The sequence below is a fragment of the Blastomyces gilchristii genome, assembly GCF_000003855.2.
Source record: "Blastomyces gilchristii SLH14081 genomic scaffold supercont1.1, whole genome shotgun sequence".
NCBI lineage: Eukaryota > Fungi > Ascomycota > Eurotiomycetes > Onygenales > Ajellomycetaceae > Blastomyces > Blastomyces gilchristii.
The window spans coordinates 1,789,408-1,812,247 of NW_003101682.1; the positions used below are offsets into that span (position 1 = coordinate 1,789,408).

The following is a 22,840-nucleotide window of genomic DNA, read 5'->3' on the forward strand; positions in this document are numbered from 1 at the left end:
CATTTTTATTCTAATCAATGACCCCCCAAGAACAAAAAAAAAAAACAATGTTACGATAAACATACAAAATGAAATACCACAACTGTTGTTTCGGTTCGGAGTTGGCTTCTGGAATCTGGAGGCGTTTCTTTCTCTCTCTTTTCAGCCCTTTGTTGTTTTCGGCCTTCTGGTGACAATCTTTCGATGGAAGCATGGCGAACGGGAATAACCACAACCGTAGCTAGACCTGGAAGAGTAAGAAATACATACAAAAGCTTCACATAGCTAACTTCTCAATCGAACGGTACAATCCATGCGCGTCCCCTTGGCCATTTTCCTTGTCTTCTAGTGCTTTTTTCCTTGTTATTGCATGTATGATCGGCATATACCCCCCTATTCTTTGGATTACCAACCAAGATAATTTCAAGATGTTTTGAAGCAAGTGACCCATTCCTCATCGCCCTTGGCTTCCAATCCAATCTACCCCTGTCGTCGCCGTCCGCAGAATTGATGGTCTCGCCTCGTTTAACCAGTGTAGTAAATCGATCGAATCCACCTAGAAACCTGTAAACTCATGCCATCATTTCTATACCACCATATGGAAACATCAACCTTCCCTTTAGCTTTCTCCCCCCTCTTCTATCCCTACCCACCCCAGCACGTTGGAGAAAATCATCACAGCACAGCAGGCCAGAGCGTACGGGTACTGCACCCGTGCGTATAGTTATAAACTCGTCGTCCCACCTGAATGAAATACACCCTTCTGCTCTACCGTTGCCTGCTCTCCCGAACACACCTCTGTAGCATGGGTACTCACTCACCCTGCCATGTTCTCTCTCTCCTAGCCACCACTCACCAGACAAGCAAGAGTTGAAAGAAAACCCTAAGCCGTTTCCATCACTCCAAGATAGCGTGTAGCAATATAAAATGTGTCAATCAATATCAAAATCAAAAAGAAATCTACAAGAAAAATATACAAAATCCAGCTTTTCCACGCTGCACATCCTTGTACTGTACCTTATTATTATCAATCTATATCCATACATCACCTCCTCCCCCGCGGCCCTACTCCCCGCTCCTTATCTCACATCAGCAAATTGTAAAAAGAAATAATAAATATTATCGTAAGAATAATCATAAATACGACTTAATGATATCTTGTAACACAAGCGAACAGGGCTCTGGTGTCGCCGAAGAGGGGGAAATGGGCGGGGAACTGTGGGGGGGGGAGAGTAGAACAGTGCTTAGTGCATTGATGCATTGCATCATTCAAATTAGATAAGATATGTAATAATTAAAAGGAAAAATAAAAAGAGGAGCCAGGAGTATATAAACAGTGGTTAAAGCGCGGTTGATCTAGCTGGAAGGAAAAGAGTGGGGGGGGTGAGTAGAGACCGGTGAGAAAGAAAGGCTGCCCTAATGAGAAAAGATTTTTAAAGAGAAGAAACAAGAGTGATATGGAAGGAGAATCAACAAATCAATAAAAATCAAGGCAAGGATGGCCGACCGACCTCCCGGAAAGAAATTAAAAAAAATTCAGACACGTCCAATCTGTAAACAAAAGTGAGTGTGTATAAGTGAGAAAGTGGGTGGGTGAGGTGAGTGTGGGGTGGGTTTTGTATTATAGATAAAAATCATTTTTGATTCCCTGTTGTTTGTTGTCACCCTCCCTCCTTTTCATACGCCTGTCTACCTTCAAAATTCCTGCGTAGCTACCGAGCCGAAAAGAGAATAGCGACAATAAAAGAAAAGATATAGAAAGGGAAAAGGGAAAAGGGAAAACGAAAGAAAAATAAGTAGAAAAAATAAGTAGAAAGAATAAGAGAATTATAAAATCCAGGAGGGTTCGAAGTTGATTTTATTTGGGGTATTGAGTATTGACAAAATGTCCACGAAAGGGACATGGAAACAGTATAACGAAGCAAACCGCGCAGAAGGTGGCTGAAATGAAAAAGGGACAATCATCAGACACGAAAAAGTGGTGTGGTGTTGGCAGGAGAAGGGGGTATTATATAAAGTTAAACAATCCACTGGCGAAATGCGTTCTCAACTCCTCAGAATGACGGGGAGTGAGTGGGGTTATGGGAGTGGACTAAGAAGGTGCAGGCCGAGAAAGACCTTGCCGTGCCTAAATTACAGTAACAGGAACGTTAGCCAAACGGTAATGATATTTTTAGGCCTCTTTTACGGCGATGTATATATATCACTGTGCATAAAGCTGGAAGGGAAGTCGGGAAGTGTGTCGAGTGCTGTTCTTTACCTTCATTTGTTCAATCCTCGCTTTCAGCTGGCTAGTAACTTCAGCAGCCCGCTTCCAATTCTCCGCGGGTTCACCGCCACCCTGTGAAGTAGATGTGGACGCGGGCAGGCCATCCCCGCTGGACCCCGTTCGACCACCAGCAGACATCCTCGCCGGACTTCCTCTACCTGAAGAGTACGATGAGCCAACGGGTGGACTGATTTTCCTCCGCCCCGCGTACCCACCTGCACCGCTAAGACCTGGGGATTCGAGACCGTTATTGTTCTCTTTCTCCTCGCTGGGGCTGGCGGACATGAAGCTTCTAGGCCGTGCGCTTTCGAACCGTGAGCCGAAATGAAGAGCAGAGCGAGATGGTGGACCGTTCATGTTGTTGTGATTATTGTTTGCGCTGTCCTGATATATTCCGCCATCTGTGATGCCCATATTCAGGCCCATATCAGGAATCGTAGCTGGGGGGCTAACTGCGCTGGCGCGCACAGCCCGAGCCAGCTCCCGCTTCAACCGCTCAATTTCTCTCTGCTGTTTCTGGACATTTTGTTCTGCCGCTTCTGCATCGCTCCTGGCTCGAACCAGTTGAGTTTCTTTGGCTTTGACACTCAGCACATCTCTCGTGTGATCTTCAATCAGCTGTGCGTTTTGATTTTGAAGTTCGTTTATTTCAGATAGAAGCTTCGTTCGCTCAGATTGCAAATTTTCTACCATCCGTGAGTATCTCTCTTTCTCAAGGCGAAGCTCTTCTAATTCGGCCCGCTCAATTGCCGCCATCCCAGAGCTTATGGAAGTAGGAGGCGGAGCTGCAGGCTCAGAACTTGGAGGTGCTGGTCTCCCCAGAGAACGCCCAGCCAACCCACGATTACCCATGCCGAATTTAGAACCTGTAGGGGCAGCGGCAGGGGCAGTAGGAGCTGGGTTTTCCTCAAAAGGTGGTGAGACTACCCTTCGCGGAGATGCAGGCGCACCTCCCGGTCCAGCTAGCTTTCTTTGAAGCTTAAGCCCTGATCCAGGCGTGGCCGCACCCCCAGCCTTAGGAAGGCCGAGTTTGGATGGTATCGCCTTCTTGGCGGTAGGTGGTGCTGGTGTAGGTTCGTCAGGGGCCGCCGGAGCGGGTGCTGGTTTCTTAACTGCAGCTGCCGGCCTTTTGGCAATGGGCTTCTTTGCTCCTCCCGGAACCACCAGACCTTTGGGAGGTCCAACGATAGGCTTGGGACGTTCTTTAGCTTTAACTTCTGCCGTATCAAAAAATTCCTTTATCTTTGCTTTCCGAATATCGTCCAATCCATCCAAATAGGGATTCATCGCCCTTTCACCTATGATCTTCATCAAGGTTCCTAGAATCTCGGCACCGCCGGATCGAGTAGCTTCGCTAGATTCTGTCAGCAGCTTTGTAGCAGCGTCTGCTATCGACTTTGTTTCTGGTTTCGAGGGAACCTCCCTAGTTGTTCTCAAACATCGAATCAAAAACTTCAGAGTTTCCTGTTTGACTTGTGGATTTTTGTGCTTAAGAAATTCTAACACATCTTCGAGACAATCTGAAAGGCTTGTAGCGGCAAAGACTGCATCCAAGGCGTGGCCCAGCGCATCAGCAACCGACTGTTTTTTCTCCTTTAGCCGTTCCATAATGGGAGCCAGAATAACAGGCTTGTACTTAGAGAAGCTCTTGCGTAAGCCTTTGGCAAGAACTTCGATGGTATTGGCGGCCACGGTGACAACAGCTACATTTGCGTCCTTCATGCATTTTGCCAGCGCACGCATCATTTCGTCAAACTGCCCGTCTTTGATCCTAGGGACATTCGCTGCGGCAAAGAGTGCGTCGAGGGCTTCTTTACGATCCTTCCATTTCGTCGACGCTAATTTCTCGTGTAAGTCCTTTGGCGCCTGAGATAAAACGTCGACGGGTTCTGCAAGATCGAAAACATCAATCTCTGCATCACCGTCGTCTTCGCCCCCATCTGCTGCAGCGCCATCTCCGTCCCCGCCAGCCTGACTACTGGCTGCTGCCATCGCTTCTTGCTGTGCTCGCGTAAATCGCTCTTGTTTTGGTGCAGGCTCCTGTTTGATGGCTTCGAATAATTTTTCCAAATCTTGTTGTTGCACGGGTTTTAATTCTCCCCAGAATAGCGGCTTCATAGCATCTTTGAGCCATCTGTACAGTTCTGCAGTGAGATTTGTCGCTTCTGCTCGAACATTCTTATCCGCATGGCCGAAAACTTTTGGTAGCGTTTTTAACACCAGTTTTGGCTCAATAACTTTGCAGCCGTAATTGTGAAATGCGGCTGTCAATGCGGCGAGGGCCGGTGCAATGACCTTGGGGAGTTTATGTGAGAGCGCCGCCACGAGATCCTCAATAACGGGTTCAGGTCTATCTAGTTCTATGCAAAGTAGAATAGCCTCTAGTGCGCTGGCCTTCGCTGCAGGTCGGGTTGATGGTAAGCCCTTTTCCGCAATGGCGGCAATCGTCGTTCCCCGAGTCCTAGTTACAACAGTGTCAGTGTACTTTCCCCGCCTGTAAACCTAGGTCGCAGGCCAACCCGCTTGTATCAGCGATGTATGCGTACCTCGTGCATCCTTGAACACCTGAATATTTTAGAAAGGCGCAGTACGCATTTAGACCTTCTTGCTGTGCTGCTACGTTCGAATCGGCGACAGCACCCTTCCACAATCCCGGGTCTTGTAGGAACGGTCGAAATACGGGATCTGATTCGTCCGGTGAAACCTCGAATTGTTTTGTAGCATCTTCATATCCTCCTTTTCTCACTTTCCAATTCTATGGTTTGATATATATTTATACGTCAACATCAATAACAGGTCAATTGCGGGGTGGTTGGGGAATATAGAAGCGAAAAATCACAGGGCTAACCTTATGAGCAAATCTATCTGGTAAAGGCAAGGAACTAAAGTCCTCTTCTTGATCAGCCATTTTGCGAGGCTGTAATCGCAACACTCGTCGCCAAATTTGCTTCCCTACGCTCTTCAACTATTTAGCGTCCGCACGAATCCACTGTTCCTTGCAATTTTTCCGCTGATGCCCAACGGCCCCACCACGATGGGATGACACAGCAGCGCAACATCCTGAGAGGAAAGGGGAAAGCGATACTCGCGATAAGTGAAAAGTACCTTATGGGGTCAGAAATAGTGTCGCAAAAATTAATAAACCGGATCAAAAGACGAGGGAGTCGCTGGTGGTTTAGGTATCTGTTTGTAGTTGCGGGAGTTTGGTAGAATGCAGGAAGTCGGCAGACGCAACACCACGAATAAACAAAGCTTGATGCAAGTATTGTGGAAGAGACGTTAACCGGAGGAAACAAGACAGTATCGAGCTTGTCTTGCACCTGGTGAAGGAGATTTGGAATTTATGGAATTTGGAGCTGTGATAAGGTTTGGAATTGGGCAAAAACACAGGGCAAACGTCAACATTGAACAATCGCCGTGGTGATTGGCATCCACGTGACCTGTGTCTGGCGCTGCTTTTGCTCTCAAACTTCACCATAGATCCATCCCCATCTGCACATTGGGAAGGATGAGTGACGGGAATATGAAAAATCCATCTCGCGTTGAATTAGAGTACGCTCATATGGAATACAGAGCTCAAGTCTTGAGACTAGTTACAGTTTACTGCAGTTCGCCGCGAATTCTATTTTTAAGGGCAGAGGATGCGATCTACTTCTGTTCTGCTCTGGATGAGTAACTTAACTAACTAGTTAATTCAAACATACGCCTGCAAATTTTCCAACAGAAACAAAGACAACAACAACAACAACAAAAGCATACCGAGCAACAAATTAACCACATAGCCATTCTTTAGTCCCTTTGACAACTTATTAACGGATATATAGTGTGCAGAGACTATATTGTTCTTCTTTTTGTTTCCACTGTCCGTGTACTTTCAGCAGAGGACCTTACCTAGGTATACATTTATACAATACTCTGTACAACTAATTCCCAAATGGCGCCTAATAAAGCGGCGACCCGGCCATTCCTCTTCTGGCAACCACCCAGGCCAGGAACTGGTGCCAAACACTCCAAACACTGCAACAACATGGCTCATCGCCGGACTCTTAAATATCCATCTATCTCGATATTCTTCTGTGTGCTGCCACGACGTCTCTGCTGAACCATGTGTCTGTGTTTTAAATAGCTAGATCTTATCCTCCTGGAGGGGCCTTCATTCATAATCAACGGTATCGCCATCAATCCATCACCCACCCACCCGCCACCACTGCTTTCACCTGCATATATCTATCCAGCTATATTGCTGCCCGCCGATACCCTCCTGCGAAGCCCAACACTGTCTTGTTCCCTGACCATCACTAGTGTCGAACATATCCTCATTTTTAATACATTAAATACTATTCTCGGACAGGTTCGGCGGGCAAGGCCTTGTTGGGTGGCTGTGGAGGGGGCGCCTGAGAAGACCCCTATGAATCAAAAAAGTCGCCAAATATACAAGCAGCAATGAGCCAATTACTGACTCCGCGGCAAGCGGAAGAGCTGTGCGTTTGTAATCGAACAGTTTCCCAATATCTATTTGATAGCTGTCTTCTAATTTAACGGATAAAAATGTCGCAGCCACAAATCTATCATCGCATACTTCCTCTCCGCCAAGTTACCAAAGAGTGCTGCAGCGTTGCGGGAAGAGATCGCGGATAGCGTCCAACTGGACGATTCCACCGCTAAAAAATATGAAGGACTTTTGGAGAAGAAGTGGACAAGTGTAGTGCGGTTACAGAAAAAGGTGAGCTCGAAACAGCAGCCGCAACACTCGTACATACATAGCTACCATTGTATTTCAATGCACTGCTAAGATCGTGTTGTATATCTACAGATTATGGATCTGGAAGCACGAAATTCTGCCCTTCAATCTGAGCTTGACTCTGCTACTCCCACATCTCTCTCCCGAAGGAACCAAGATCCTGTCTCCTGGCTACCCCGTGCCCCCGCCCGGCATCGGTTGGAATCCCACCGCAACCCAGTGACCAGCGTCGCGTTTCATCCTGTTTTCTCATCACTTGCATCAGGGTCCGAAGACACAACTATTAAAATATGGGATTGGGAGCTGGGTGAGCTTGAGCGCACCATCAAGGGTCATACAAGAGCCGTTGTAGATGTGGATTATGGAGGTCCCCATGGAGGCACTTTGCTGGCCTCATGCTCATCAGATCTCACGATAAAACTGTGGGATCCTTCCGACGAATATAAGAATATCCGCACACTCCCTGGACATGACCACTCTGTTTCTGCCGTACGATTTATCCCGTCAGGCGCAGCTGGCTCCCCCTTATCAGGAAATCTGCTGGTCTCCGCTTCGCGTGACAAGACCCTCCGCATCTGGGATGTAACCACTGGCTACTGCGTTAGGACGCTGCATGGGCACGTAGAGTGGGTTCGAGATGTTGTACCCTCGCCAGATGGCCGGTTCCTATTCTCTGCTGGAGACGACCGAGTCGCCCGTCTCTGGGATGTCTCATCGGGTGAAACAAAATCCACATTCCTAGGCCATGAACACTTCATCGAATGCGTCGCCTTAGCCCCGCCGACCACCTACCCATATCTAGCAGCCCTGGCGGGACTTAAAAAACCACCTCCACCCTCCTCATCTGCCGAATACGTCGCCACAGGCTCCCGCGACAAAACAATCCGCGTCTGGGATTCTCGCGGCACTTTGATCAAAACCCTCATCGGGCACGACAACTGGGTCCGCGCCCTCGTTTTCCACCCGGGCGGTAAATATCTCCTCTCCGTCAGCGATGATAAGACTATCCGCTGCTGGGATCTGAGCCAAGAGTTCAAATGCGTGCGCGTAGTAACGGATGCGCACGCGTTCGTAACTTGTATACGGTGGGCGCCGAATATTATTAAAGACGCTGGTGGCATGGGGGTGAATGGGGATATTAATGGCGGTGGTTCCCTTGCCTTATCTGGTGTAAATGGGATTATACCCGGGAGCAAGAAGGAGGATCCTGGTGGGGGGGCGAAGTTGGGAATCCGCTGTGTGATTGCGACGGGGAGTGTAGATTTGAATGTGAGGGTGTTTGCGTCATGAACACCTAGAAACTGACAGCTCCCGTCTCTCGATACTGATGATCGAGAGCGGAGGAACCATTTTTGAACTAATTAAACCGACATGACGAGGGCGAAAGGGGGGGGAGGGGAAGAAAAGAGGCATTAAATTAAATCCGACGACAGAATGAGACTTAGGGCTTTCCTTTTATTTTACATTTTCTATTTTCTCACGCTTTCTTCTTCTAGTCCCCTTTGCGCTCCATATATACACTCCGCCATTTCCCAACTCTTCCCCCCCCTCCCTCTCTTCTTTTTTTTTTTTTTTTTTTCCTTTGCTCAGCATTCTTCTGTGTCTTCAATCGTCAAGCGCAGCCTGCAGCAAAGAGGCGTCTATCCACTTCTTTCTATCCAGATCCATCCGCCTATGAATATATCCAATACATTTTCCAATACTATGTCTTCAATCTCCCTGTTAAAACTTGATAACTAATGAATCCAAGCTATCTTCTAAAGCTTTATTATGGAGTGAAGTAACACCTACCTCAATTCCCCACTTCCAAAAGTATTGGTCGACTGTTTAAGCGGAGCAAGAGTGTCTGACTGTCATCGGACCGTAGGGGAGGCTCCTATGTAATTGATAACCATGTCCTCTGTTCCCTGACGATTATTCTAGTTAGTTTACTCTCCAACGTTCATGGCTTGAGAACCATGTTCGATAGATAGAGGAGACGTTGTAGGGGAAACGACGTACATACATGTACGGTGGGTTGGTTATCATACGATTTCTTCCCAAACTATGTATCTATGTCTCTCTGCCTTAATTGAACCCGGGGAAGAAAAGTAGCTTTCATCTACGCTGCGTACAGCTAAAAAAAAAACAAAAAGAACAAAAAGAAAAAAAGAAAAAAAGTATCATGTCCTCACTCACATCTTTAATAAGGGGTGTCATTCCCTCCCAGGCCCGGCGGCATTGCTCGCTGATGCATGCTTGGGACCACCCATCCTCAGAAGCCCGATTTTATATCTGCAAGCTTTCTGCTCGTGCAGTTTCGGCACAAATTTTGAAAGTGTCGGCCAGTCAAAAGCAGCTCAAGCAAGGAATGTCAATAAATAAATAATCATGTCAGCAAAACGGACGGAGCCTAGCAGACGCCGTCACGCCGATGGGTTGAGTTACGTATGTACATGTACATGTAGTAATGTGCATGTACATCATTACATAGTAGTAGGTCGGAGGGTGGTGGGTTTGGAAATCGGATACTCCTCAGAGCGAGAAAAGCTCAAGGTTTGGCTCGTGTTCGTGTCAAGCTATTGAGCGAGCTAGCAGACTGGGGCTCTGAAAGAGACTGTAACTACGGACTAGCAGGCTGACGGGACAAGGATTTTGGGCGGGGACAAAAAGTTAGTAGTTAACTGTCGTGTGAGGCTCTTTTCTTAGCTTTTGCTTGTTGGGTGGAAATGACAGGGGGTGAGAGGTGAATATATAAAATAATAAAAAGGGGGGGGGGGGTTTTTGAGAAAATCCGACCTGTTCCTCGGTTGATCTTCTTGTTAGGGGGGATTTGAAGCGGGAATTCTAGCAAAAAATAAAATAAATATAAATAAAAATGAAAATGAAAGGAATCTAATTGAAGTGAACACTTTGTAGCAGGGTATTATTCTAGTGACAAAAAGTTATAACAAAGGGAAAATATGAAATGAGAGAGAGAATGCGCGGGAAATCGACAAAATTTGCATCAAGTCCGCTTATATCCAACCAGCCCCAATAACCCGTATGAAATTTAATTTGTTTGATCAAATAATATCCATTATTTCTCATAATACCCGTTTCCTCACCCATGGTGGATCAACTTTCCCCCTTACCGTAGCATCCCATCGCCTAGGCTGGAGGGTAAGCCATAGCTTGGGGCTTCTGATAACCAGTCTGCCCAGCAGCCTGTCGAGCAAGCACCTCTTTCTCCTGCTGGACAACAACGCAGCAAGGACAGAAAAAGGAGGCAAGGCAGTCCTGGACTAGGGACTCTTCATAGTTGTGCTTGGCCTTGATGGTGCCGGGTTCCCATTTCAGGAACTTCTCCAGATGGGTTTGGGTGATGCCGTACTTCTCGCGCAGCTCGGTGCGCCTCTTTACAAGGAGGAGCCATGCGACGGCGAAGCAGTTCATGCCGCAAAAGATAAGACACTATAATTTTGGCCCAAATTAGTATAACAAGGTTTTGGGCTCTCCGTGCTGAGCAAAATGCGTAGTCCCTCTCGAAAGTCAAGAGAGTGATGGGAGAGGTGCGTTCGTTTGTTCAGCTTACATTATCGTTGATTGGGCTGAAGTTGGCCAGGCTGGGGTCATCCAGGCGAGCCTGGGTCTTGCCGAAGAGGACGCATGGACAGCACCATCCCATTAAACCTAGAGATCCGGCCCGCTCTGTCAGCGTTCCATGCTCGCAAATGGGCGTCTCTTTTATCTGGCGATGAAGGTTCCCACATACATGTATCAATGGGGTTGAAGCAGTCCCAGAGCGAGCTTCCCCAGTTAGAGCTGCCAGTTGTTTCGGGGCCAGACATATTGTTGGAGGTATATTAACATGAAAGGTTTATATAAATTAAAAAAAGAAAAAAAAAGTGTAGTTATATGAGCGTAAAATGATGGGGTATCTGTATTGAAGTGAAGGATATAAAAAGAACAGAGAGCAAGTTCGATTTAAAAGAATGAAGGACGAGGGGTCAGTTGATCAAAGATGTGATGGAAGTGGAATCGTTCGCTAACTAGAGGAAAGAAAGAGACTTTGCTCTAGTTATATATATATGCCTTCACAAGCACACTTCGCAAGCCCTCTCGCACGCCACGGCGCGTGAAGAGCAAACCCCTTTTCTCATCCTCAGCAGAATCATTATAATAATAGTGAGGCTCAAGGTGCGGCTCGTATTGAGTTCTCATAGACTCCACAAGCGACCTGCAAATCTGGCTTGATTGGATCGAAAATGTTTTTCGACGAGTCAGGCATTCTGCGCTCTTACGAGGTCCCAGAAGCAACTCCATGGTTGTTCTCTGATGGCCGGGGCTCTGACTGCACAGAACTCGCTTCTTCCGAGTTGTGGCGATTGGAGAAACCATTTGGGATAAATCGAGCATCGTCATTTGAGTGAAACCCGAAATCTCGTATCACGCTGCGGCTCACTGGTCACAGTGGTCAGCCTCAGAATCCTGTTCGTAAGAGTGATGGAGTAGCTCAACTTAAAAAGGAGATATCAGTGTTGATTAGGATTAGTGCTGAACGCTGCTCGTGAGCGTATGTGACTGGCGCAGACTGCTGGTGCTTGGGAAAAGAAAAGAAACGCTAGGAGCGAAAGAAACCTCGGGGCCAACAAGCTCCCAATTCGCTTGCGGGAAAAACGGCATCGTTTATTTTCCTTTCTTCTTCTTCTTCTTCTTTTTTTTTTTTTTTTTTTTTTTTTGCTCTGAAACTTTTTGGATTCTTCCTTCTTCCTTGACCGACCACATAACTCAAAACACTTTTCGAGGAATTCCTGACAACTCTTTTCATCGCAATCCGTATGAAGTAGTGACCGATCGATAATGCTGAGCGAGCTGTGGAAGCTAGCTCTCCAGTAGTTTGGAAGATGTCTGCTCGTCGCTTCAAACGCCGTCTAGGCTAATAGGAAGCTAAAAAAGGGCGGAAGAAACTTATTCTCCGGTTGGGTCAAGAAACTCGAATGGTTTCCACCACGAGTCTGCCTCGTTGGTCTAGATGTTGCAAGCATAAGCGTGAGTTTTAAAGCACTCAGGAAGCAAAGGAAGCAACAAAAAATTAAATAAATAAATAAATAAATAGAACAAAAATAAAAATAGAAGAAGACTTCCCACAAGCAGTGAAAACCCGCCGCTTCCAGGGTGATGTTTCAAAGAGCTTCTTTTGGATAGGCCTCTCTGGTTCCTCCGCCCTGTCGTTAACACTGTGAACTGTGAAGCCCCCGTTTCCCATTTCCATTTATAATGTTCACTCCAAAAAGACACGACCAAGCCCAATGAGGGAAATGCACAGAAGCTCATGGCTGGTGGCGAGCTCCGGCCAAACACATGTCTTCAGATTCAATCCTTCTTGGGGAGCGATAGCTGCCAACGTCTGATGGATGTCAGGGACACAGACAGGCTTGTTCGTTAAGCAAGTCTGTGTAGCAGCCAAGATTGACCTGGAGCATCATTTATAACAACAACACGAAGCAGATCCACAAGAACGGGGCGAAAGAACCGCTGCTTCTGAATCGTCAGCAGGGAGTGTGCATGAATAGGCGACCGACCAAGCAAGCATGCAAAAGAAGGGACAGATTTTCGAACCAACCGTTCCCTGGCAGAATATCGTCCTTGGTACGGAGCCAATACTCTATCTACAAAGGCTTCACATCCTAGACGACGACCAGCGCATGACAAGATCGCCATAGGCAAAACATGGACCAACCCTCTTGCTGGAGAGCTGGAAGAATCCAAATAGCCATTTCAAAGAAGACGCTCACAGCACTTGACCTTAGCTACAATCTGTAGTAGGAGGTATGTATGCTTCTTAGCATCGACATAGTACGGTGTAGTATATCACATCACCGCAAAAGTTGACAGCCAAGCACTGACAAACTGCAGCAGCGGTACATATTCTCGGCTTTCCGAAAACAAAATATTTGTTCCATCCCCGTTCCCCTCTTTATGGCATGTTAGTTGCTATGGTTGATTCCCAGGCGGAATACCAGTATGATATGATCAACTGACACAAAACAAGGTTCGCGCTTATGGCGTTTATTTTTTGAGCCCTAATTCGGACCCCCCCTATATGTAACAGCATTAAGCTTCATGTTGAATGTATGCAAAGTATGTACATAACATTTACAGTCCAAGTGCAGTTTGTTTTCTTCCTTTCTTTTTCATGACAATTAAAGAGAAGTAGAGACGGAAAATGGAAGATGGAAAGTAAAAGAAATGCAGGGACATAAATCAATATTTATTTTAGCATGGGGATATCTGACCATTCTGGAGACATTATTCGCCAAGAATTATCAGTAAACGGTTCTTTTCTTGTTTGGGATAAAAAGAAATCGCCGGCCTAGATGAGTACGAGAATCGGAAAAGCGAGGTAGAGAAAGAAGGGAAGGAAATAGAGGAAACGAAAAACATGTTACCGCGCAGCTAATATCACTCGTAAAAAGGCCAATGGATAAAATAAATAACATAAATAAAGACAAAGGCCCAAGAACAAGCAGGAGAAAAAGGTGGGAGGGGAATTGGAGCCGCAGGTAGGTAGTAGGTTAACTAATGTAGATGGTAATAAAAAAAACGCTATCTGACATAAAACAAAAGAGGGAGAAAAGGAGAAAAAGACGAAAAGGTATGACTTATGGGGATAAATGTGTGATAGGAAACTGGCAAGAAGGACGGGCGGACTCTTCAAAAAGAGATGGAAAAAGATACAAAAACCTAAGTAAAACATAGCAAAAAGAAAAAAAAAAGAAAAAAAAGGGAGAAAAGGGGAGAGAGAGAGAGAGGGGGGGGGGGGGACAAAAAATGGCCCCAAAATATAAGACCCAATTTTCACCGAGCACACGGAAAAAAGTAAGGAATAAAACTGTGGAAGGGCTAAACTTCTTGTCTCTCTTGCGCAAATTGACAAGCTCTTCATAAAATATGAAAATCCTCCCCTCCGCTCTTCAAATCACAACGTGTCCCGGCCATGGAATTCTACAAAATTCCCGCAAACTCCACACAACGCGTTTGTTTGAAGAGGACATCGTCATAAGAACAAAGAAAACTTCAACCCATAAAAGCCCTCTCTCCCCACTTCCCCTACTCCAACTTCCTCCTTCCTCCTTCCTAACTTCACAGGTCAATCAGATTCCCACTCTGCTGAGGCTGGGCCACATAGCCCGGCTGTCCCATTCCAAACGGATTATTATTCCGCTGGTGCTGCTGCTGCTGCGGAGCGCCTGTAAACTGCTGGTTGAAAAAGGGATTGTTCGCGGTTTGGTTTGGTTGGAGACGGTCGAGACCCTGACCGGCAGAATTTACGAATACGCCGGGCGCGGTGTGCTGGGCAGGGATACGGAGGTCGCCGACGTTGCCGAAGGTATCTTGTCCGTCGCCGGTGGCGAGGAGGGCGTTGAGACGGGCGTGCTGCGGGTTTTGAAGTTGTTGTTGTTGTTGTTGCTGCTGCTGCTGCTGCTGCTGCTGTGTATTGCTGGACGACTGGAAGTTCATGATGGGGTTTGTCGAAGGCTGGTTGTTGGTGAATTGATGAGCGGTGCGCTGTTCAGTGAGGGTGCCGAGAGATGGTGGGCCGGTCTTTTGGACCTGCTGTGCTTGGGCTCGTGTGAATGACGAGGCAAATGGATTATTGGAGCCCGTTGGCATGGGCTTAAGCGCATCTGCTGGTTGTTGTTGGTTTGATGCCCATGGGTTATGAGTTCCTGGCTGGAGGAAGCTGTTGTCTTGTTGCGATTGCTGTTGTTGCGGCTGTTGCTGTTGCTGTTGTTGTGGCTGACCAAAGATATCATTGCCATAGGGGTTATTGAATGCAGTTTGCTGTGGTTGGAGGGTGGCTTGGGGTTGCAAGAAGTTATTTTGCTGCGCGAACTGATCATAGCCGGGTTGTTGAGCGGGGAAGCCGCCTGTATAGCCATTTGTAAAACCCGTCTGTTGCGGCTGGAATCCCGTTGGTTGCGCGTATTGATTGTTCAAGTAGCCTGTCGACATAGGTTGCTGTTGGTCCATTGGGTTCCCAAACCAATCTACCGCAGGCTGTTGCTGGTATCCCTGGTTATATCCTGTTAATTGAGGCTGAGCAGGTTGCGGCGCAGCGGGAGTGTTGTCGTCGAACAGCGCAGAGGGATTACTCTCCTCCAGTTCACGCCTTCGAAGCTCCTCTTCTTCCTTACTCAATTTAATAGCCTTGGCAAGATCGTCATCGTCGGCTTCGACGTTTGTCTCCCTTTGGCGTCGTTTCCTCTCCTCCTCAGCTTCGTGCTTGCTTGCTTCGATTGCAAGGCGGTATTCAGCATCCTCTTCGTCAGCTTGCCGGTGAGGGCGATCCCGCCTTGGGCGGCGACCTGGTTCACTGCCACCAGCAATCCCATGTATTCCATCGTCAATTCCGCTGACACGCGACTTCCAGAGTTTCCGATCAGAGCGTTCGTTTCGCAGACGATCTTCATCAAGGATCAGGGCGGTTAATTCCTTCGCGGAAACTCGTACTACATAAACCGTTAGCAAAAAAAAGGCTCCCCATTTCCTAGTCCGTAGCTGTTTATCCTATAGCTAACCATTTTGTCCAACATCACGGCCATCCTCATCAATGTACTGGAATTCGCGCAACGTCTTGATAATGTAAATATTCTTTCTGGCCCATGTAACCACCATCTCCGAACCTTCGTGAAGACAGTAGTCCAACACTTTCAATGACTTGAGCACGTGTCGCCAGTTCTTGCCCTTGTCATTCAGTCGCTTATCTAACATGTCCATAATCTCGTAGAAATCGCTGGGACTGTGATACGGACAATTCGTTAGTAAAATAACTAAAAATAGAAACTAGCCGCGGAGTAAAGGGTAAAACGTGTGTATAGGCATATGATTACCTATGAAATGTCATCGCCGCAATTTCCCCCATCTCTGTCCCCGTAGGGCCCCAAGGGTCATTACTCGTTGCTACACCAGCACACCATAAATCAGTACCATGAAATTTAAAAATTTAAAAATAAAAAATAAAATTGAAAAAATAAAAGGGAAGCGACAGAAATCAACAAGTATATCAAGTCAATAGTTGAAACATACCATTGCGGACTTTGACCTGAACGGACGAGTATCCCTTGGTGACATTCTTCACGCTCCTCACAACCTTCGACATGGTCGCGCTATGAAGAGCCTCTCAATCAGGCTATTAATTAATAAAAAGGGGTAAAAGAAAAATCGAAGGACAAATGACAAAAACCACAAAAGAGGTCCCTCGGTATGTACGGGTATCCCGATGATGTGATGGTTGCCGCGCCGGTCCCGTCGTTGCCTGTTGGGTATGTATGTACCGAGGACGATGCGCGCAACAAGATAAAAGAATTACAGTCTCAAAGAAACAGCACGGCTTGTTTTCTTCAGATCAGATCTGTATCGTCCTTCTTTAGGAGAACAAAAATGTATTACGTATATCCGCGGAGGAAGGGGTGGCGACGTAGGCGGCGTGGAATGACAAACTTCGCTTCTGCGCAGGAACCGCTGTCAATTTTCAGCAAATAACCAAGGAATCGATAGTCGTTTATGATGTAGGACAGCGTTCGCCGTTTGCGAGTTCTCCCAGGCGGGGGATGTTCAGTTTGGGGCAATCCCTAGCTCTTTAACACAGATATACCATTCGAATCGAAACAGTTGTCTATTTTTTTTTTTTTTTTTTTTTTTTTTTTTTTTTTTTCCCACTCGTTCCTCTTTCCGTCAATGAGAACAAAGGTGAATTCTGGCGGAAGCGGACAGCGGTGAATGTCGTCAGTCGTCGTAGAAGATAGATATAGTGGTTGGTTAGGTATGGTATGGACGGGGGAAACACGAAGGTTAGGTTCTTAAAAGGGTTCGTCCGTCGTAGTTTGATCACTGGTGTGGGCCGTTCCCGAGGGAGGGGGAAAATTAGATTTAGGGACAATGAACACCGGGAAATAGATCTCTCTCCGGACCTAAGCAAGGGATATTCGATCTCGATCTTGAATCAGGAAACACTCAAGGAGAGGAGGTAAGAAGGCGAGGGTTCTTGGAGGAGAGACCGGGAGGAGGTGATGGTGGGTGACGGTGGTGGTTGCGAGGGCTGTACTGCGTGAGTTATATCGACTGTGGTTTGATGATGAATCTTGCTAGGCCCAAAGTGGAAAAGGTGGCTGAGGCTGTGTGGCACCGTCGGCTTACGTGATCGAGGGCGTTTGACAAAAAGATATATTTAGCTATCAGTTACGGATCTATGTAACCGTACGGGGTACATGGACGTCTTCCCTTAATATGCGGAAACACTACGAGTCTTATGTGGTGAGTAGATTACACATATTTCGGCTGCCATCACCATCTTCGAAAAATCTGCGGCAGAGTGCCATGCAAATAAAGAAGTAGTAAACGTAAAATGTAACAAGGAAACCTACAACCCTTCCTCCGCAATATACCTCTCCTCCGCACTCTTAATACACTGAATATTAGCCCCCAGCTTATTCAACGTCTCAATATACTCATCGTATGGATCTGAATCAAACACAATCCCCCCGCCCGCCTGCAAATACGCAATCCCGTCCTTCATCATCATAGTCCGCAGCGCAATGCACGTATCCATCGCCCCATCAAAAATCTCCTTCCCATCCCTACTCGCACTATCGTATCCAAAATACCCAACCGCCCCGGCGTACACGCCGCGCTTCTCCCCCTCAAGCTCAGCAATCAGTTCCATGGCCCGCACCTTGGGCGCCCCACTGACCGTGCCGGCGGGGAAGATGGAGCGGAATGCGTCGAAGCGCGTCTTGTCCGGCCGCAGGATGCCGGACACCTGCGATACCAGATGCTGCACGTGCGAGAATTTCTGCACGACCATGAGCCAGTCGACGTGAGTGGTCACCGGGTCGCAGACGCGGTTGACGTCGTTGCGCGCGAGGTCGACTAACATGACATGTTCGGCGCGGTCCTTTTCGCTGTTGATTAGCTCTGCGGCGAGCTGTGCGTCCTCCTGCGGTGTCTCGCCCCGCTTCACGGTGCCGGCTATGGGATGCGTGATTATCCGCCTTTTTTCTTCTTTGACTAGTAATTCCGGACTGGCGCCTATGAGCTGGAATTCATCGCAGTCGATGTAGAAGAGGTACGGGGATGGGTTCACGGTGCGCAGGTGTCGGAATAAGTTGAATGGGTGAAGAGAGGTGGGGCGTGCTAGTCGTTGCGAAGGGACCGTTTGGAAAATGTCGCCTTTCATGATATGTTCCTTCAACTTCTTCACATGGCCTTCATACCCCGCCCGCCCAATATTAGAAGTATACTCTTGACCCCTCTTAATCGGTGGTTGCGATGGAAGTGGGATTTTAGGATCTAGGAGTACATCGATGGCACGTTGGATCACTTCCTGTCCCCTAGTATATTCCACTTCTAGATCTCCGTCATTTTCCGGGACTTGTACATATGTGATAACCTTGACAACTTGGAAAAAGTGGTCAAACGCAATAATGGTGTCAACCATCATGAATAGCGACTCGGGTACCTTGAGTACATCTTTCATGGGCCGTGCTGTTTTGGGCTCGAAATACCTCACACAGTCATAGCTGACGTAGCCAATTGCTCCGCCGGCCATGGGTGTCAACTCGAGGCCTGGTATTGTGGCGACGCGGAACTGGGACAGCTCCCTTTCGAGGGCGGGGAGTGGGTCGCATTCGGCCCCATGGCCAGGGCCAGTTTTCAGGACTTTCTTGGGGTCTAATGCAGCAAGCCGGAATAACGAAAAATGAGAAGCGCGCTCGGTTGGCATTTATTTTACGGCAGGGGGGAACAAAGCACATACCGGCTCCCACAAAGCTATACCTCCCAATTGTCTCCATCGTAGTAGCACTCTCATAGAGGAAGGATAGTTTCGAGCTGCCAAGACAAGTAATCGGCATCCGTTAGGATGTTGCTCCTCTGAGGGGAATAGCCAACCAACTACAAAACTCACTTCGCCGAGAATTTCAAATATGCCACAGTGGGAGTGAGTAGATCTGCCGGCACCGATGCCACCAGAGGAATCAGATTGGGCGGATGCGGCGCGCCCTTTGATTGCGCGAGGACATCTTTGACCACTTCTAAGGTGGGTTGGATGACGGGCTACGGCAAAATTCGAGTTAGTTAGCAGCAAACCCAAGATAGCCTAGAGTTTTGAAAAACAACTGGAATGGTAGAAATGTAGTCCAATTGACACCGCTTCCCAAAAAGAGGTGTAGAAAACAACATACTCGTGGTGACATGGCTGTTAAAAGGAGTACGGAGTGTGGAGCGGGGTGGGTGGTGTGTCTCCGATTCGCCGCGGGGTTTGTTCGTTCGTCAATGAATCACGCAGGAGAAACCGGAGAGGGGAGGGGAGGGGATAAAATCAATTTATATACAAGGAAGCATCCAGCCGCACAGAAGACGAGAGAAAAGAAGAAAGGTAGCACAATAGCATGATAATGTCCGTATACGGGTAAATAAAAAGTTTTTGGCAGGCCAGACGATGACTCTATCCATCAAGCCAAGCTCTGAACGCTAAACCGAGGCCCCGGCTTGGCGACAGATTATGTCATCCTGTCCAGGTCGGGATTGAGACTGTTGGCCGGATGCCCTATATGTTGGTGATTACTACCATACGGGAAGAACGTAGGGTTAATGTTGGGGGTCCCGGGAGTTTGATCGGCCCTTCTACCAGCAGTGCGCTGGTGGTGACCGAGCTCTTTTGCCCCAGTAAGTTAGCCTACAGTTAATTTACGGTGATTACACCGTGAATCCACCATTCCACCCACCCGTGTCACATGTCGCCGATTGTAACACATGTTCCATCATTATATTCAGTGACACATCACTGAATATTAAATGTTAAGATAGTGTTGAGACAGTACAGAACTTTCTAACATTATCATAACACTACTCAGTAACTGTGTAATTGACAGATGTTATCATCAGAATACTACTAAGATACTATAAGATACTGTATACTGTTCTATCAGTGAAATTAATATACTATTAAGCTAGTTATCTGTTACTCAGCTGCTATTTATCAACTATTTATTTAAAGAAATAAGATATTTTAATTAGAGGGATCCTGCAGCGCCAAGTCGCATGAAATATTTAGTACGCACGGCCTTCCTGTATAGGCATAGATGCCACGATTCGGCGCTGCCGTGGTGTAGGCCTTGTAAATATTATATTCATCTAATTGAAAACCTCTTGTATGCTGGGTAATGAATATAATAATAATCTGTAACTGTAATTGACACTAATTATTAATAACTCTGCAGAGTGTGTGTTATAATAATAATAATAATAATAATCTCATCATCATAATAATATTAATATTATTATTATTAAATGAATTTGAATGTTAAAGATGCAATTGCAGCAGCTGCAGCTGTTATCACTGCTGTCACTGCCGCCACTGTTACTTATACAGTTATTTTAAACTTTAATAATAATAAAAAGTAAGAACTTTCATATTAATATCAGCTGTCTATTTCATACACCTGTTTTAATTTCAATCTTGAAAATATATCTGATGAGTGAATAGTATTCAAATTTCAGTTCATTAAAAATAAGATTTGTTAAATTATACTCTACATATAACTTAATCTGATTGAATGAAAATATTACTATAATTTATCTAATGAACTGACATTTTACATTCTTTATAATTATTTAACATTTCTCAATTAATATGAGAATGTCACAGATCTTTTTAAACAGATAATAAGCTTTGTAAATAGTATGTAACAAGCTGCGTCTGATTAATTATATAGACTATTTTATTACACTTTATAGATTTTCATTAAAAGCTCTGATTCTCAGTTATTAATTCTCAGCTGAAAAACTCACAGAATTTCTATTCTTTCACTCTGAAGCTTCACTGTATACATTACTATATATATGTATAAATATTTACTTTAATTACTGATTCTCATACTTTCTCTTTCTTTTTCTTCTTTAATATTTTTTACTTTTATATTATAAGATCTATAAATATGTAAGAAATTTCACTTCTTATGAATTCTTTACTTCTATTTCTATCTCTTATGTAATTAATAGAGTTAGCAGCTCTTGACTATATATAACTATATTAACTGAAGTTCACAAATACTATTTATAACTCAGCTTGAATACTATTATATATTTAATCTTTACATTTATCTTTCTACTGTGAATACTTCTAGTAGTTAACAGTATATATTATATTAAGCTGTAAATATCTGAATAATCATCTATAAGTACTTATTCTTACATTTCAAGCTCTGTCAGTCAGTAACTGTCTATTATAACTGAAAGAATTAAAAACTTATATATTTTAACTTTTATAAACTCTACTATAGATACTCAGAAGTAGTTATCTGAATTATAAATAATCTCTGTAAAAGAAGTCTCAGAGAACTTATTAATTGTAAGAGGTCTATGCTGAATAGATCAGTATAATATTAATAGATCTTATATAACAAAGAGAAAAATGTTAAAGAAGAAAAAGAAAGAGAAAGTGTAGAAATCAGTAATTAGAGTGAATATTTATACATGTATATAATGATGTACATGATAAAGCTTCAGAGCAGAAGAATCTATATGCATTTATAATGACTGAGAATTAATAATTGAGAATGGCTGAGAATCAGAGCATATATATTCAATAGTGAAATAGAAGAATCTATGAAGTGTAACAGAATAGTCTATATAATTGATTGAGTACAGTCTGTCACATTAGTCTCTCTCTTTCAGAAGCAGTTCTTATCAGTCAAGAACTGCTGTTTCAGATAACACAGAACTCAGAGTTTAGATCAGTTAATTATAGCTGACTCATTTTATAAGATATTATCAGCTGCAGCTGTGAGATCTCTTATTAAGAATATTCTCAATCTCTCACTCAAGCTCATTATCTTCTTCTATAATGTCTGGTAACTGTCAGTCAGAAGTCAGTTGAGAAGAGAACAGATTGATAATAGTACAGTAAAGCAAGCTTGTATGAAATACATTATAAATCTCTGATAATATATTAAGATAGTAGTTATAACTATCTAGAACTTCTATCACTTTATACTTGATATAATGATAATTGTAAGAGGCCTACGCCGAATAGATCAGTATAATATTATAGGTCTTATATAACAAAGATAAAAACATTAGAGAAGGAAAGAAAGAGAAAGTGTGAGAATCAGTGATTGAGATGAATATTTATATGTATATGTGATAGTGTACGTGGTGAAGCTTCAGAGTGAGAGAATATACACGCATTCATAGTAGTCAAGAATTGGCAATTGAGAATGGCTGAGAATCAGAGTGTATACATTTGAGAATGAAGTGATTGAAATCTGTGAAGTGTAATGAAATAGTCTATATAATTGATCAGGCACAGCCTGCTACATTAGCTCCCTCTTTCAGAAGCAGTTCTCATCAGTCAAGAACTGCTGTTTCAGATAACACAGAACTCAGAGTTCAGGTCAGTTGATTGTAACTGACTTATTTCACAAGATATTACTGATCACAGTCACAGAGTCTCTCATTGAGAATATTCTCAATCTCTCACTCAAGCTCATTATCTTCTTCTATAATGTCTGATGACTGTCAGTTAAAAGTCAGTTGAGAAGAGAACAGATTGATAGCAGTATAACAGAGCAAGCTTGTATAAAATACATTATAAATCTCTGATAATGTGTCAAGACAGTAGTTATGACTATCTAGAACTTCTATCACTTTATACTTAATATGATGATAATCTAGCATATGAGATGAACATGTGATTTATATATTCTTAAGATTCAATCATATCAGATCTTCTATCTTATATTATTTAGTGAGATCTTAGTGAACATTGATTTAATTCTCTTAATCTTATTTCACAGTTGTTATGAAGATCTCTGCTCAATCACAGA

The 22,840-nt window shown here is 44.9% G+C and overlaps 5 protein-coding genes across 6 annotated transcripts; 1 reads left to right on the forward strand and 4 right to left on the reverse strand.

The window, feature by feature from the left end:
* Positions 1-752: 752 nt before the first annotated feature.
* BDBG_00273 lies at positions 753-5,725 on the reverse strand. Of its 2 annotated transcripts, none has more exons than XM_031719821.1 (5): positions 5,354-5,725; positions 5,097-5,207; positions 4,795-5,003; positions 2,240-4,709; positions 753-2,107 (listed from the first exon to the last, which is right to left on the reverse strand). In XM_031719821.1, exons 2-5 carry the CDS (start codon positions 5,154-5,156, stop codon positions 2,072-2,074), a joined length of 2,775 nt encoding a protein of 924 aa, XP_031575711.1. In that variant the 5' UTR covers positions 5,157-5,207; positions 5,354-5,725; the 3' UTR covers positions 753-2,071. The 2 variants fall into 2 exon arrangements, with proteins under 2 accessions (XP_031575711.1, XP_002629027.1); XM_002628981.2 differs by having other exon boundaries at positions 908-2,107; positions 5,097-5,200; positions 5,354-5,628.
* Positions 5,726-5,765: 40 nt separating this feature from the next.
* Positions 5,766-9,139, forward strand: BDBG_00274 (nuclear distribution protein PAC1). The gene is made up of 3 exons (XM_002628982.2): positions 5,766-6,729; positions 6,806-6,971; positions 7,062-9,139. Exons 1-3 carry the CDS (start codon positions 6,692-6,694, stop codon positions 8,277-8,279), a joined length of 1,422 nt encoding a protein of 473 aa, XP_002629028.1. The 5' UTR covers positions 5,766-6,691; the 3' UTR covers positions 8,280-9,139.
* Positions 9,140-9,551: 412 nt separating this feature from the next.
* BDBG_00276 (uncharacterized protein) lies at positions 9,552-12,034 on the reverse strand. Its single transcript, XM_002628984.2, has 3 exons — positions 10,723-12,034; positions 10,543-10,640; positions 9,552-10,421 (listed from the first exon to the last, which is right to left on the reverse strand). Exons 1-3 carry the CDS (start codon positions 10,796-10,798, stop codon positions 10,119-10,121), a joined length of 477 nt encoding a protein of 158 aa, XP_002629030.2. The 5' UTR covers positions 10,799-12,034; the 3' UTR covers positions 9,552-10,118.
* Positions 12,035-13,645: 1,611 nt separating this feature from the next.
* BDBG_00278 (EH domain binding protein epsin 2) lies at positions 13,646-17,088 on the reverse strand. The gene is made up of 4 exons (XM_002628986.2): positions 16,041-17,088; positions 15,845-15,914; positions 15,533-15,753; positions 13,646-15,463 (listed from the first exon to the last, which is right to left on the reverse strand). Exons 1-4 carry the CDS (start codon positions 16,111-16,113, stop codon positions 14,094-14,096), a joined length of 1,734 nt encoding a protein of 577 aa, XP_002629032.1. The 5' UTR covers positions 16,114-17,088; the 3' UTR covers positions 13,646-14,093.
* A 24-nt stretch (positions 17,089-17,112) lies between these two features.
* Positions 17,113-19,682, reverse strand: BDBG_00279 (anthranilate synthase component 1). The gene is made up of 4 exons (XM_002628987.2): positions 19,196-19,682; positions 18,919-19,067; positions 18,769-18,842; positions 17,113-18,683 (listed from the first exon to the last, which is right to left on the reverse strand). Exons 1-4 carry the CDS (start codon positions 19,205-19,207, stop codon positions 17,374-17,376), a joined length of 1,545 nt encoding a protein of 514 aa, XP_002629033.1. The 5' UTR covers positions 19,208-19,682; the 3' UTR covers positions 17,113-17,373.
* Between the last annotated feature and the right edge of the window lie 3,158 nt (positions 19,683-22,840).